Source organism: Ctenopharyngodon idella, chromosome 15, assembly GCF_019924925.1.
Source record: "Ctenopharyngodon idella isolate HZGC_01 chromosome 15, HZGC01, whole genome shotgun sequence".
In the NCBI taxonomy this organism is placed as follows: Eukaryota; Metazoa; Chordata; class Actinopteri; order Cypriniformes; family Xenocyprididae; genus Ctenopharyngodon; species Ctenopharyngodon idella.
Window position 1 is genome coordinate 23,901,173 of NC_067234.1, and position 15,272 is coordinate 23,916,444.

The following is a 15,272-nucleotide window of genomic DNA, read 5'->3' on the forward strand; positions in this document are numbered from 1 at the left end:
TTTCTTTTCAAAACGGTATTTTCAGCCCATAGATCACTAATATGAATGGCTACTCCATCTTTGGCAGAGGCCGTAACTCTCAACCCTAGAGGCTGTTTTGTGGTATTTGCCCTCGTAGTAAAACATAAACAGCAGCACGTTGTGTCTTCAGGTGAGTGTGTGACAGTGACCTCGCTCCCCTCTGCCCTCATCTTGTTACTGCTTTCCAGCGATGCTCCAGGTGAAAGATGAGCGAGGATAAGACTTTCTTTTCATCCTTCATCGTTACGCTTGACACATCTTTATTGAAGCTTAACCCAAAACCTAAAGTAACTGAACTTGTAAATTCGGATGTTGAAGTCGCCTCAAGCAAAGCTGTACTTATTTAATCGCTTCCTCTTTTCTTTAGTCCCAATTTTTAAAATAAACTGGCATATGCAATTTTAACATCACACAGTGCCTACAAAGACATGGTTGTAAGGGTATAGACAACACTTAAAGGTCAAGACCTTATTTTCTCACCTGACAGACCTCATCGGCTTTGGGTTGTGCTGGTAAAAATATCTCAGCGCTTTTTTCCCACACAACTTCACAACGTTTCATGCTATACTCAAAAATTTGCAGTAGAAAGATGTTTCTTTAATAACTCTTGTCCACTGAGGCCTATTGAAAATTGCTTCTTTGCATTGAGCCCATAGTTTGCATTAGAGAATGCTCTCATGCATTAACCGTTGGCACTGTGTTGTATCTCATTTACACTTTGTTTCTCATTTAGAAGGAAGATCTGTCTTTTCACGCAATGGTGAAGTAAGTATTTTTAGCTTTTTCCTCATTAATACGCCTTTTCCAGAGGCCGTTTCAAATTTTGATGAGCTGAGAACTTTGAAAATGCCTTAAGAAATACCTTAAGTGTCAGCATTATTTGAGCTATAACTGTGCAGTGTTGAAGTGATTACATTATAGTACATTACAAGCAGATGTACTTTGTTATTTGTTATAAAAAGCTGTTCCTTGTTTTTTTGTTGCTGAGATGTGTGATTGTTTGTGTAATAATAGAAAGAACTGAGCTGAGAAAAGGAACATGATGAGTTTCATGGCTTGAGTGGTCAATGAAGCTCAAAGTGTGTGCAGGTGTTTCCTTTAACACTAATAAATTGACTAGCGTGGCAGTTTCAGATGGCTTGCATCAATTCTCAGCAGCCTAATTTTGGACTCAGATTTTAACAACTGCACCCAGAAAGAAACTTCATTTATTTATTGTAGTAAAGTTAATATAAATCATATTTGTAATAGAGATTAACTGCCTCTGCTTAGTAATCATAAGGCATATTTATCAATAGAACATGTAATGTAATCTTCAAAATAATGGGTGTCTAGAGATATCAATTATATGTAAAAAAGAAATTAGAAAAATACTTATTCGTTTCACAGGCATGGATTTAAAAATAAAATAATAAAATAAAATAAAATAAAATACATTGTTGATCTCCAAGATGCAAAACACTTTATTAGTGCATTTCAGTTGTGCGTTTAGTGTGTTAAAATTATTGTTGGGCAGTAATTTTATTCCCGATCATCAGAAGAAAACCGATTGTACAGATGTGCCTCGTGGCACATCTCTAATGTGCCCTTCGAACAAATATGAGATAAAGACAAAAGGGGAATTCACCAGTTTACCAAGACCCTCTCTGCTTTCATAATACAGCAGTTTTGGACATAGAGTTTGTGCTAAGCTGAAACTTTAAATTCTGTTGGTACTAAATTAATGAGGATAGCGGTTTCCCTTTGTGGTGACATCACTTGAATGTAGTTGCTTTTATAAGTCAGCCCACTCAAGCGACCGCTGTACAATTATGAGATGATCTCAGGAAGTAAATAGAAAAGGTTTTTGACTAGATATCATACGAGTTTAGATTGTTACATAACAGAGTGTGCACATGGGAAAATGTAAGTACAATTTCTGAATATCAATACAATTAGATTTGTACGTTTCACATGCATTATGTTGCAGTATGCAAATGTAAGATTATTTACTTATGAAAATTAAATGCATTGCAAAAGCCTGAATCATCAAGAAAATATTTTTTTTAATTAAATTCAGGACTGAGATTGCACCGAGATGCAAAATCTCTTAATCATGTCCTCTCATTACGTTATATGGATGAAAACAAATTGATTGTTGTGGTTTTTCTATGTAATCTGTTCTGATAAGTGGATTACTCAACATCTCAGTATTTGACTTTATCACTAGCAGAATTCAGGCTGATATTTGCATGTTTTATGATATTAAGTTCGTAAGATCTATTAGTCATTTATAATATCACTATATTGTACATGTGCTTTTATTTTTTTCCATTACTATGCAGTATGTAAGGTAGCAGTAGCTATCAAGACAAGTGGAGTAAGGTTGATAGATATGTTAACACTGGGGCCTGTTCTTTGGCTATTTGACAGAAACTCTAAATGTTATTTTGGGGTCATTTTAATATCTTGGAAAAATATACTTAACAATTAAGTATCACATTGATATTTCATGAGAAGTTTTTATAAGCAAAATTTCACTCTTCAAATGTTTCTGTTTTGTCCTCCACGAACAAAGTTCCATTACTTTTTTGAGAAGAAAAATGTTACTTGAATGTATACCAGTCACATTTCTAAAAAGCGCATGCCTACTTTGTGCTGAAACAGAGAGTTAAAGCTTCAGAAATCTGAGGTTTGGGTCAGGGTTATTAGGGTTAGTTAACAATAAAATCAACATTAACTGAAATAAAATTAAATGTAAAAAAAAATACGAGTAACCCTTTACAATAAGATCTCATTTGTTAACATAAGTTAACATATTAACTAACACAAACTAACAATGAGCAATACATTTGTTACAGTATTTATTAATCCTTGTTAATGCTAGTTAATAAAAGTCCATGTTTGTTCATGTTAGTTCACAGTGCATTAACTAATGTTACCAAATACAACTTTTGATTTCAATAATGTATTAGTAAATGTTGAAATTAACATTAAATAAGATTAATAAATGCTGTAGAAGTGTTGTTCATTCTTAGTTCATGTTAACTAAAGTAGTTAACTAACAATGAAACCTTACGTAAAGCGTTACCAAAATATGTGCAAAAAAATAAAATAATATTACCTATTGCATTTCTCATTTTTGTTTAGTTGAGGTTGAAGTACTAAAATAACAAACTAAAACTCAGTAAATAAAAAAATAAATAAAAAAGACCAAAACACAACTAAATTACTAAAACTAAAATGTCTGAATGGTTCAGATGGACTTATTTAAAAGAATTTCAAGGGAAAATTAGGCATTTTTAATTTTCCATTTTTAAATTCCACTGCATTTCTGTAATCTTATCTAGTATATTACTGTAAATGTAAATGAGCAGTACGAACAGCAAATCATGTTATTCGCAAGAATTCAAGCGTGGTGGTTTCTTTCACATTCCGCTTTAAAACTTATGAGGTGAAAGATAGGAGGTCATCACATTTATTGTTGTTTGAGGTCATCACATTTATTGCCAATAAGTAATGTCATGCTAGACTGATGGTTATTACTACTGATAGAGCTCTTTGGAAATGTGCACCATTTCAAAAAGCAGGCATACTGATGAGTGGCTTAATCTTGATATGCAAAACTCTTCAATTGCCCTCCTCCTGAAAGAAAAGTCTTCACAGCTGCATAGCTTCCTCTTTTTCAACTTTTTAAATCATGCTGTGCTTGTATTGCACAACTGTAGAGGCCTCTTTGCTTTCATTGTTATATATTATAGAGTGACTCTTCGTCTGTGAATGTTAAAAACTGAATTAGTTTCTGTCAGAAATGCATAAATTATATGCCCATTCTATGAGAGCGCAGCGACTTACCGATAGGATTTTTTATTGTTTGCAGAATGACAATATATCAGACATTTATTACAGAAAAAAGATCTGACGGTTGTTTTGTCAAGGTTATGGAGAGTTACAGGTGGTTAGTTGTCGGCCTGTTCTAACAGAGACCAATGTGTGTCATGAATCTAAGATGAATGGCACCGAACAGGTACATTACTGATTCATTATTTGGTGATTAAACATTGAGACTTTAGCCTTAAGAAGTAACAGTTGTGAGAGAATGGGGTGTGGAGTGTGTGAGAGATTTTTACGCAAACAATGTTTAGCAAACAGAGAAAGCAATATCAGATTTTCACATTAAAGGATCGCATTCAAGCGTGCGTGACTCACAAATAATTGAATCATGAGTCACAAATCGTGACTTGAGTGAGGCATTAATTCTTTGATCAAATTTTGCTCAGTTTTATCCAGGGATTCATAAATGAAACGGCTGGAGCTTCGTCAAGGATTTTTTCAATAAACTATATTTTGTGTTTTTTGAAACAGGTATGAGTACAGTTAGGCAATCAAACATCACCAAACAATCACACCTCCTTAAGTAAACAGTGTGCACTGCAGGCAGCTTTCTTTAGAATTCACTGTTAGCCAGCAGCTGCATCTGTGTGTAGATTCACGCAACTCAACTTATGCTATGTAAAGAACTTGCGTGTTCATGTAAATAGCAAATATATCTTTGATATGTGCTGCTAGAATCAATCACTTTATGCAAAGTTCTATATAGAGCCTTAAGGGTTCATATATTAGAAGTTGTCATCGTGGGATCATTATATGGATTTCATTGTAATATATTCATTTTGCTTTAATTCATTCATTTAATTCATTTTTTTTTTAAATTACATTTTATGAATAAAACAGCTCATAAACATACTTTATCACTAATTATAAAACGGTTAGTTCCTGTCCTTGATTCTGATTGGTCAATAGCTTTGTTTTAGTCACGATAAAACATGGCTATGACCGCTTCACCCAACGGTTCTTTGTATCACTACACAACACTTTTAGCAACCACTCTTATCAACATAAACTGTATGTTCTCAATTGATATTGTTCATTGAAGTTCAATTCCTTCAGGTCAGTCCTATGTTCAAAATAAAAAACGTCTGATGTATTATCTTGTCCTTTTAACAGTTAAGGGGTTTTCCCGTGACTAACAGCACTAGTCAAAGCATTTGTCAGTTGCGTCTTGTTCCGTGTTCACAACAATTCAGTCTTTTCAATGTAAAAGTCTTCGCTACTGACTGACACACTCATAAAGACAGTCTTTGCCACTCTCTAATGGTGTAATAAATTAACTTCTGTTGCTGTTCGCAGTCAGGGACTATTTTTTCCGGCGGAAGGAAGGCTTTAGTGAAAGTTTACTTCATGAAAGTTGCATTGATACATATTTTTGGCTTTAATATTTGTATTGTGTGGTAACCGTTTTATAAATGCAATAAGGTACTCAAGGCTAGTGTCGTATCGTGAATAAGTCACGGCTGAAGGGGTTGCAGGAACTCCACTTTGCATCGTGTCTAACAACGTCCTTCAGCTGTGACTTGTTCACGATACAGCACAGCCTCGAGTACCTTATTGCTTACAAAAAATCTAAACAACCTGTTAAACATGAAAGTATTATGTAGTCATTTAAGACATTTCTCCTTATATAGAAAATTTTGGCATAAAGCAATTTTATTTATTTTTTTTCCCCTCACTGAAGTTCTGAGAGTGTGGGCTCTGAGATGAGATCAGTGTTGGGTGTAATGCATTATTGCATTATTTACTAAGTAATTAATTACTATAATTTAATTACTTTTCCCTTGAAAAGTAAAGTAAGGGATTACTTTAAATTTTTCTGTAATTTAAGTACAGTTACTTCTGTTCTGATTTAATTGCATTAAATACTGTATAGGCTATAGAATAATTTTATATAACACAATAGTGAATTTAACATCAAAATTTAACATAATGATAAAATGTATGTTTTTAATGTAATCTTCCTTTAAATACATAGGTCATTTCAAGAATAATTTATACAAATTTATTTTATTCAACTGAAAAAATTAAAAGAGCAGTTTCGTGTCTATCCTTGCATTGTTCAATTGGTCGAGGTTGATATGGGATTTAGAAAGTAATAGTAGTAAGAATGCATCAGGATATGAAATGAAAATTAACCAAAATTAATAAATGATTTAAAAATACTATAAGAGTAAAAAAGTATTGTTCATTGTTAATTCATGTTAGCTATTTTACTAATGTTAACCAATTGAACCAGTACCACTTTACAAGTTTGCATTTGTTAACTAAGAGAAACTAACAACGAGCAATACATTTGTTACAATATTTATTAATGCTGTTGTTAATGTTAGTTAATACAAATACAGTCATTCATTGTTAGTTCACGTTAGTTCACAGTCTATTGACTAATGTTAACAAATACAACGTTTGCTTTTAATAATGTATTAGTAAATGTTGAAATTAACATTAAGATTAGAAGTGCAGTTTATTATTAGTTTATGATAATGTTATGAAACCTTATTGTAAAATGTTACCATTGAACTCATTGGAACTTGTGATGGAAAAAAAAATATGTGTAATGTATAAAATAAGTGTAATGTAAAGTTATATCATTTGAGTCATTTTAATTTGATGAAAAATATTAAAGTTTCCAGATGCCCCTGCATGATGCATCACAATTGATAATATTCTAATAGCAAACTTATATTATATGTGCATTACTGTTCAAAAGTTTGGGGTCAGTAAGACTATTTTTTAAGAAAATGAATACATTTATTCAGCAAGGACATTAATTTGATCAAAAGAGACAGTAAACAATGTTACAAAAGATTTCTGTTTCATACAGATGCTGTTCTTTTGAACATTCTAGATTTATAAAAGAATCCTGATAAAAAATCTATCATGGTTTTCACAAAAATATTAAGCAGCACAACTGTTTTCAACATTGACAATAATAAGAAATGTTTCTTGAGCTCCAAATCAGGATATTAGAATGATTTCTAAAGGATCGCGTGACACTTAAGACTGGAGTAATGATGCTGAAAATTCAGCTTTACCATCACAGGCATAAATTACATTTTAAAATATATTAACATAGAAAAATGTTACTTTAAATTGTAATAATATTCCACAATTTACTGTGTTTTCTGATCAAATAAATACTGCCTTGGTGAGCCTTCTTTCAAAAATTTTGAATGGTAGGGTACATGTTTATGTTACATTTTATATTTGTGTAATTAATTCAGTTATTTAGCATTATTTTAGTGTTTTCTGTGAATACATGTGCACCACGCATACTTCATAGCCATAGTTATGAGCCATAGTTTATGAACAGGCCAGTTTTTATGACCTTCACGTCATCTTGCGGCCTTCTATTTTACCATCTGTTTAATGACATGGTCATCGGCATATTTTAAAGTTCAAAGCAGATTCAAGTAGTTCCACTAAGTTAATATATTAACATTATACAAGTTAATGATATATGCAGTAATGAACTGTAAAATGTTCCGCCTCCCATAATGCCTAAGACAGTTACTTGCGATTTATACTGTAAACAGTAGAACTCAAGTGATACTTCCTTAAAAAAAAATGTTCACATGGAGTTTCCTAACATGGAGAGACAAGCGTAAGAATTTGCTCCAGGCTGTCAGTGTAGTTCTCATGAAATCTCCTACCTCCATGTTCCACCATCATGTGCTTAGCTGAGGCACATGAGGATACAAGAAAATGCATTTTTTAAATGAAAAACAGCCATGTAACGTAGTTAAATCGTACTGGCTGCTTTATTTGAATAGATTAGGAAGTGGGATTTGTATAATTATTTCTGCAAATAAGCAGATTTCAGTGTCACTCAGACTTATGAGGTCCACACTACTCACTAATGGCTGAAATTGTACAAGAAACCAAGAGTTTGAGTGATTACTGTCTTACAGTAGCTTTGTACGTCAGATTACACAAAACAAAAAAGAAGAAAAGTCCAAATAAAAGAGGTATCTGTTGAGAGACTGAAACTTTCAACACTTTCTGCCACACCTTGTTTAACTTGGCATGAATAAGAAATCCCTACATGATTTTTGAAGTGCAATAGGAGCATTTTTTTTTTTGTGCACTCGTCATGAGGTGTGCTCATATCTGTCAAGCGTGTTCATGTTGTGTTTTTTGGTACAGCACTGTCAGAGGCGTCAGCATCCAAGCCGTACCAAGGAGTGAGAGTCAAAGACCCCGTGAAGGAGCTGCTGCGGAGAAAAAGAGGAAATGCTGCCAGAACAACGCCCCCCAGCGCAGTAGGAACTACAGCATATGTGTGCACACACAATAGGACACATGCTTTTGATTGTAAAAACTGTCAAACTTAACATTCTCATTCATTACTCATTCAAGTCTTTTTTTCTTTCTTTATCTAATCCATCCGATGTACAGTGATGCCGTCCAAATGTGAGACTGGAAAGGATTAGTTATGAAAGGACCTTGGGTTTTAAACATGTCTAATTGTTGATGGTTGACTGTTAATATGACAAATTCAGGTCATAGCACTTTAATAATTGGCTGAATAATGGGCCCCAGGAGGATGGAAAACTCTGAAACTGATTATAGGATTGCGAAGCATTGCAAAATCAATGTCAACTTGAACTCGGCTTGAATTTTATCAGGCATTACTGGGTGCAAAAAGGCAGGCTCTCCAAACTCCAAGGGGATTTTGGCCTTATATAATCCAGGTGTTTTTCCATGACAGTTAAACTATTCCCCCACATAGCCTGAGGGGATGGGCATGGGGCCTATGCAAATCCGTTTGTGGATCTGCCAAGAGGCTTGCCTACCAACCTTATAATTGTACTTGACAACACAAGAAAACAAAAACACATGCTGCAGCCTTTTCTCACATTAAATTCTCATTAAAAAAAGCAGACTTCTTGCAAAGCCTCTTTGACTATCTTGTAACTTGTAACTCTCTTGTAGCTGATGATGTGCGTTAGTAATCGCTCCCAAATTGGCAATAAGTGAAACCACGCACGAGACCTAGATATGAGCTTATCTTTGTCTGTTATTTTAGGTTAGCTAGGTTATCTGTAAGCCAGCCCCTCCACGTGCTCTCTGCCATTCCATTCAACACCTCTGTCAGTACGGATATGGGGGTTTTAAGCAGCTTTGCCATTATTGGGCTGGGGGCCACAGCAATAAATGCCTTGATCCAATCTACCAGGTGTAGGTCTCAGACAAAAGTCCCTGTCATCTGTTTAAGTGGAATTTAAGTGGAGCCACTTGTCCTGACATGTAAATCATTTTAGAAAAGAATCACATTGTGCTACACCTTAATTGTTGTGTAAAAAGTAAGGGGTAATGTAAAACAAGCTGGTCGTTATTGTTGTTAGGCTATATAAACTGACTTGAATACTTGAAGACATCCTGCTTATTATTAGATGTCTGCTATTCTTTCTAGGGACTCTTGAGATTGTTTTGTCAAATGAGCTCACCATATAAGGATTTAAAATGTTTGGCTTTGAGGCTAATTGTAGAAAAACAAAGGTCATGGCTCCAATTATTGGGTGGAATAGTTCTAATAAGTGTTTGTGTGAAGCAACAAGAAAAAGGTTTATGTTTAATAAAAGATATTCAGTGTAAGCACGGTCCAGAATGAACACAAAAATCAAGAACGATATTTCATGCTATATGTAACGCGCGTGAGGGTTCACAGTTCTTACCCAGCGATGTTTCTTGGGTTCTTGGCTTTGTTCAGTCGATCAGTTTATCACCCACTGTATGGAGGACATTGACTAGGAGCTCTGGTAATCACAACACTTGTTTGATTGAACATTTGGAGGCGAACATCGTGAATTGCTCAAAGCCGATTAAAAAGTGCGTCTCATATCTCTCTCTCTCCGTTATAACAACTGCCGCGCACACCGTTCTCTCCCTCGATCTAAACCGCGGGTGTTCTCGTGATAATCCCCCAAATCCTATTTAAAGTCTTAGGACATCATCATTTCACTCCCTACACTTTACATTGCGTCTGTAACTAGTCTGGCCAATGTAAGTGACACAAGCAGTTCAAATCAAAGACATGCGAGCCAACAAAAGGTAACATATCACGTATTGTGCATCTTCTGCTCTTACTGAGTCCCGGTGTTCATGACTCGTATTATGCGTCTTAAAGGCACAATATGTAAGATTTTTGGATTAAAATATCCAAAAACCACTAGAACAATGTTTGTTGACTTGTGTACTTAAATTCTCCCAGATGTTTCCAAGAATGTTTAAATCCAGAGAAATAAGCAATTTTAACTAGGACATGGCCCATGTCCGTGCGTCGCCTATCAATGACATCATACCTGCATTACCCTCGATTTCCGTTTTTTTATTTTTTTTATTTTGTAGAAACCATGGAAACACCAAAGACGCTTTAATATATTATATGTTTTATTAGACTGAGCGAACGCACTATGTAACATTATAACGTAATTTTCAACACACTAAAATGTATGTAACATGATAAACAGCACTGCGTTACCCCACATACGCTTCACCAGAAGAATCGGAAGCGGCAACTGTGGCATAACAAAAGCTCCACTGTTCTCGAGACGTGTGTCTCGCTTGTCGCTCATTAGCAATTGCTCCAGCTACCTCGTTACACTCCCACAGCTATCGGCCCTGCTCTGCTTCATACTACAGTAACGTTAATAATTTCATCCATGAACATGATTTCTGCCCGGGTCCCGTCAGATTCTTTTCCACCGGCTGTGAGGTGAAGACAACATCTCCCATAATTCCGCGCTCAATCTCGGCGTCATTAAGCTACGCCTTTGTTTTGAATAGACAACCTCTATTGGTGAAAAATTACATATTGTGCCTTTAACACCGGCCCATGACCTTCTCACTTCTATCAATTCCTGTCTTTCCTTGAAAAAGGCAAATAATAATACACAATAATAAAATATAAAAAATGTAACATCTATATTATATACAGGTGCATCTCAATAAATTAGAATATCATGTATTTCTTTTTTTATGTAATTTAATTCAAAAAGTAAAACTTAAAGACATAAAGTAAAATATTTCCAGACTTTTTTGTTTTCATTTTGATGATTACAGCTTGCTGCTCATCAAAATCAAAAAATCCGAATCTCAAATTATTAGAATATTAATTTCAAGTTCTATTAAATTACCATTCTCAGGGTATAAATACTGGGTTTAGGTCAGTAATCCCAACAGCAGTCATGGGGAAGTCTGCTGACTTGACAGTTGTCCAGAAGACGATCATCAAGACCCTCTACAATGAGGGTAAGCCACAGAGGGTCATTGCTGAAAGAGCTGGCTGTTCACAGAGTGCTGTGCCAAAGCATATTCATGGAAAGTTGACTGGAAGGAAAAAGTGTGGTAGGAAAAGGTGTACAAGTGAAAGGAAGGGCCGCAGGCTTGAGAAGATTGTCAGGCGAAACCGATTTAAGAACTTAGGAGAGCTTCAAAGGAGTGGACTGAAGCTGGAGTCAGTGGATCAAGAGCCACCGCACACAGACGTCTTCAGGAAATGGGCTTCAACTGTCACATTCCACGTACCAAGCCACTTCTGAACCAAAGACAATGTCAGAAGCATCTTACCTGGGCTAAGGAGAAAAAGAACTGGACTGTTGCTCAGTAGTCCAAAGTCCTCTTTTCAGATGAAAGTAAATTTTGCATTTCATTTGGAAATCAAGGTCCTAGAGTCTGGAGGATGAGTGGAGAGGCACAGAAACCATGTTGCTTGAAGTCCAGTTTCCACAGTCAGTGATGATTTGGGCTGCCATGTCATCTGCTGGTGTTGGTCCACTGTGTTTTCTGAAGTCAACGCAGCCATCTATCAGGAAATTTTAGAGCACTTCATGCTTCCTTCAGCTGACAAGCTTTATGGAGATGCTGATTTCATTTTCCAGCAGGATTTGGCACCTGTCCACACTGCCAAAGGTACCAAAAGCTGGTTCAATGACCATGGTGTTACTGTGCTTGATTGGCCAGCAAACTCGCCTGACCTGAACCCCATAGAGAATCTATGGGGTACTGTCAAGAGGAAGATGACAGACACCAGACCCAACAATGCAGATGACCTTAAGGCTGCTATCAAAGCAACCTGGGCTTCCATTACACCTGAGCAGTGCCACAGGCTGATTGGCTCCATGCCACACCGCATTGATGCAGTAATTCATGCAAAAGGAGGCTCAACCAAATATTGAGTGCATAGAAATGAACATACTTTTCAGAAGTTTTTATTGATCTTATGAAGTATTCTAATTTATTGAGATAGTGAATTGGTGGGTTTTTGTTAAATTTGAGCCAAAATCATCACAATTAAAAGAGCCAAAGACTTAAAGTACTTCAGTCTGTGTGCATTGGATTAATTTAATACACGAGTTCCACAATTTGAGTTGAATTACTGAAATAAATAAACTTTTCCACGACATTCTAATTTATCGAGATGCACCTGTACATATATAAAGAAAACAATGTATTATAACTATTTCCATTGTTATTTTTTTAAGGTGATGGTTCCCAACAACAATTTGCCATCATACACACACGCTGGTAAGATATACATATGAACATTTTTGGTTTTCATTGATTACGCAACATATTTTTCATGCTTTTATTCTTCTCTAAAAGGGACTTCTAGCTTTGCAGAAGCCAACCAGAGTGGTCTTAATGATTCATTGGTGGATGTAAGTGGGCTTTGCACAGGATGGATTGCCCAGACCACCAGCACATCTGCTCTCCAGCCTTTGAGCCACTGGGCTCCCCCAGACTGCCAACACCACGATCCTTCCATCCCGTCCCACACTGATATGTACGTCCAGCCGATCTGTCCCAGTTACACTGTGGTGGGCCCTTCCCCCATGCTGACGTTTGCACACACACCTCTCTTCACCAACCTTGCGGTGAGCCATAGATTGTTGCAAAGGCATTGCTATTGTTTCAATGCCTAAATATGTTAATTAGTGTCTTATCTGGTTCCCAATTAGACTGTGAGCACTTCAAGCACAACCCTGCCTCAGGTGGAGATCCCGGACTCCTCCTTGACATACATTCCTTGGGCTCAGCCTTTATCCACCATCTCCAGCCCCGTCATGCAGGCCCCCTCTGTGCAAGCGGCCCTGTCAGCCTCCCAGCTCTTCCCAGTGCCTCTGACCTTGCCAGTACTCTCACCAGAACCTGAGCCTCAGCAGGTGGAGCCACCCCAGGCCCCCGAGGGCACTCTAGCCCTTGAGAAACTGCTGGAAGAAGATGAGGGCCACAAAGAACCCTACATCTGCAACTCCTCACTGTTTTCAGAAGACATTTAGGATATTTGTAAATTGGCAATCTTTTTGCGCAGCTTCTTACCCAGTCAAGATTTCATGGTGGATCCAATGTAGGCACAATATGGGCTTGAGGTATTGGCCATACATGGGTTTGTCCATGGGTTTCATGTAGGCCCTATGTGAATAAGCCCCAGTATGGGGCCTACATGGGTTTGTCCTTGGGTTCTATGTCGGAACCCAGGGACAAGTATGAGCTAATTCAAATAAGGCTTACATGGAACCCATGGACAAACCCATGAAGTCCCATACCTCAAGCCCATATTGTGTCTACATTGCCCCGGCATGAAATGTTGGTTGGGTTATGGCCACAAACACACTGTAAAGTTTCCGGAGTGACAACCGCATTTAAATACAGAAGGTAATACCATAAACTATCATTCCCGAAATTGCGATGATTGACACCATGATAACCATAGCAATGGCTGCTTATCAGAGGACTCCCTACAGTGTTGCCATGTCCACTTATAAGCATTTTTGGGCTTGTTGTTTGGGTTTGGCTTTTAAAATGTCCAGGTTTATGGGATTAATAAAAGTGGGAAGTTGCGGGTCACAATATTTTGATGTTATTTTCAGTTGCAATTTATTTTACAGTACATGCACTTCAGTGTACTTACAGGGTACTTACTAAGAAAGTACTGAATAATATAAGGTAACTACATGGGATAAGATTAGGTTAAGGGGTAGGTTCAGGACTAGTACCTAGCACGCTCTAGCAACACAAATGAGTCAAGCCTCGTACCTCTTTCCCTGTGGTTTTCATGCATTTAAAAGAGAGACCTCTGATACGCGCTTAAAAACGTCATTAACACTTTGGTTCTGTACACACTGTGCAGAATTTTTGTAAATGCAATTGTCACTACCTGAATTTTTAGAGAGCTAACTTGGTTTTAAAATGCCGTTGTCACTCCCGTAAATTACTAAATCATGTGTGTACAGAATATATTTAGCTGCAGTACATGGCCAAGTAAGATTTACTAGGGTGATACTGATGTGGGTTTATTTAGGACAGCATTTTGGCAGCTCTTATTAAAAATTAAATCTGGAAAAAATAACAAATCTGGAAACAATTGTGAAGGGATAGATTAATGTTCATTTTAGCCGGCTTGCATAGCTCCAATTTAAATTTGTGTAGAATTCAGTGGTTAAAATGCTAACATTTACAGAGTACTCTTCCTTGTATACAGTTCATTAAAATGTCAGTTAGAATTAGAAAGATTTCTAAAGGTTGGAGAAATCCCCTGTGGATGTTATCATTTTATCTACCCGTGCCCTAGACCTGCAGGCTTAGTTGTCTCTCAAGTTAACAAGTTCCTTAATGGGATGTTTAAACAAGGGTCTGCTCTGCACGTGCTCTACCATGAAATCTGCTTTTTAGAGCTTCTGTACATATCTCTGTCAAACGGGTATGACAATAAAGAAGCAAACGTGCATTTGAAAGCATTTTAGTATGTGCGTGATTTGGTGGTGGGTTTGTGGGGTGTATGTGTTTGAGGATGTTACTGATGTTTTTCCATTGCTTCCATTTGACTTTGTATTTATATTCAATTGAATTTCTATTCACATTTATTTGTGTAGCGCTTTTCACAATACATATTGTTTCAAAGCAGCTTTACAGAAAAATATGTTTCTACATTACAATTCAGAGTAATTTGTTATCAGAGGTGACTGTGCCAAAGTAATGTCGATATGTCAAAAATGTACAGTTCTAAGATAATATAAATTATGCAGTTAGCTAGTATCATGTATTTTTTATTAATTATTACATGTACTGATCATAATGATTACAATATATAGAAAATATGGCAGTTGCATTAATTAAGAGTTGGCATCATCGGAAGTCCTTCCCCATCACTCGTCATCTCGTCACGGGTGTTGGGGCATTTAAAATCTTCATAAGAGACTGGATCCAAACTGGCGCTGGCATACTCTCTAGTTACCTCGGGATGGGCATCCCGAGGTCGAGACAGAAAAGCAAATATCATAGCTGCTGTTCACAACATTTCAAGCAAAAGAAAATCATGTGCATTTCATTTAATGTAACTGGAGTACAAGATTATGAGGTGCAGTATGTAAATG

The 15,272-nt window shown here is 36.5% G+C and overlaps 1 protein-coding gene across 5 annotated transcripts; it reads left to right on the forward strand.

Annotated features, from left to right (window-relative positions):
* Positions 1 to 643: 643 nt before the first annotated feature.
* LOC127495869 (POU domain class 2-associating factor 1) lies at positions 644 to 14,636 on the forward strand. Of its 5 annotated transcripts, none has more exons than XM_051863275.1 (5): positions 644 to 786; positions 8,041 to 8,208; positions 12,381 to 12,423; positions 12,502 to 12,773; positions 12,858 to 14,636. In XM_051863275.1, exons 2-5 carry the CDS (start codon positions 8,173 to 8,175, stop codon positions 13,176 to 13,178), a joined length of 672 nt encoding a protein of 223 aa, XP_051719235.1. In that variant the 5' UTR covers positions 644 to 786; positions 8,041 to 8,172; the 3' UTR covers positions 13,179 to 14,636. The 5 variants fall into 5 exon arrangements, with proteins under 5 accessions (XP_051719235.1, XP_051719236.1, XP_051719237.1 ...); XM_051863276.1 differs by having other exon boundaries at positions 646 to 786; positions 8,041 to 8,174; XM_051863277.1 differs by having other exon boundaries at positions 646 to 786; positions 8,041 to 8,156.
* Positions 14,637 to 15,272: the final 636 nt, after the last annotated feature.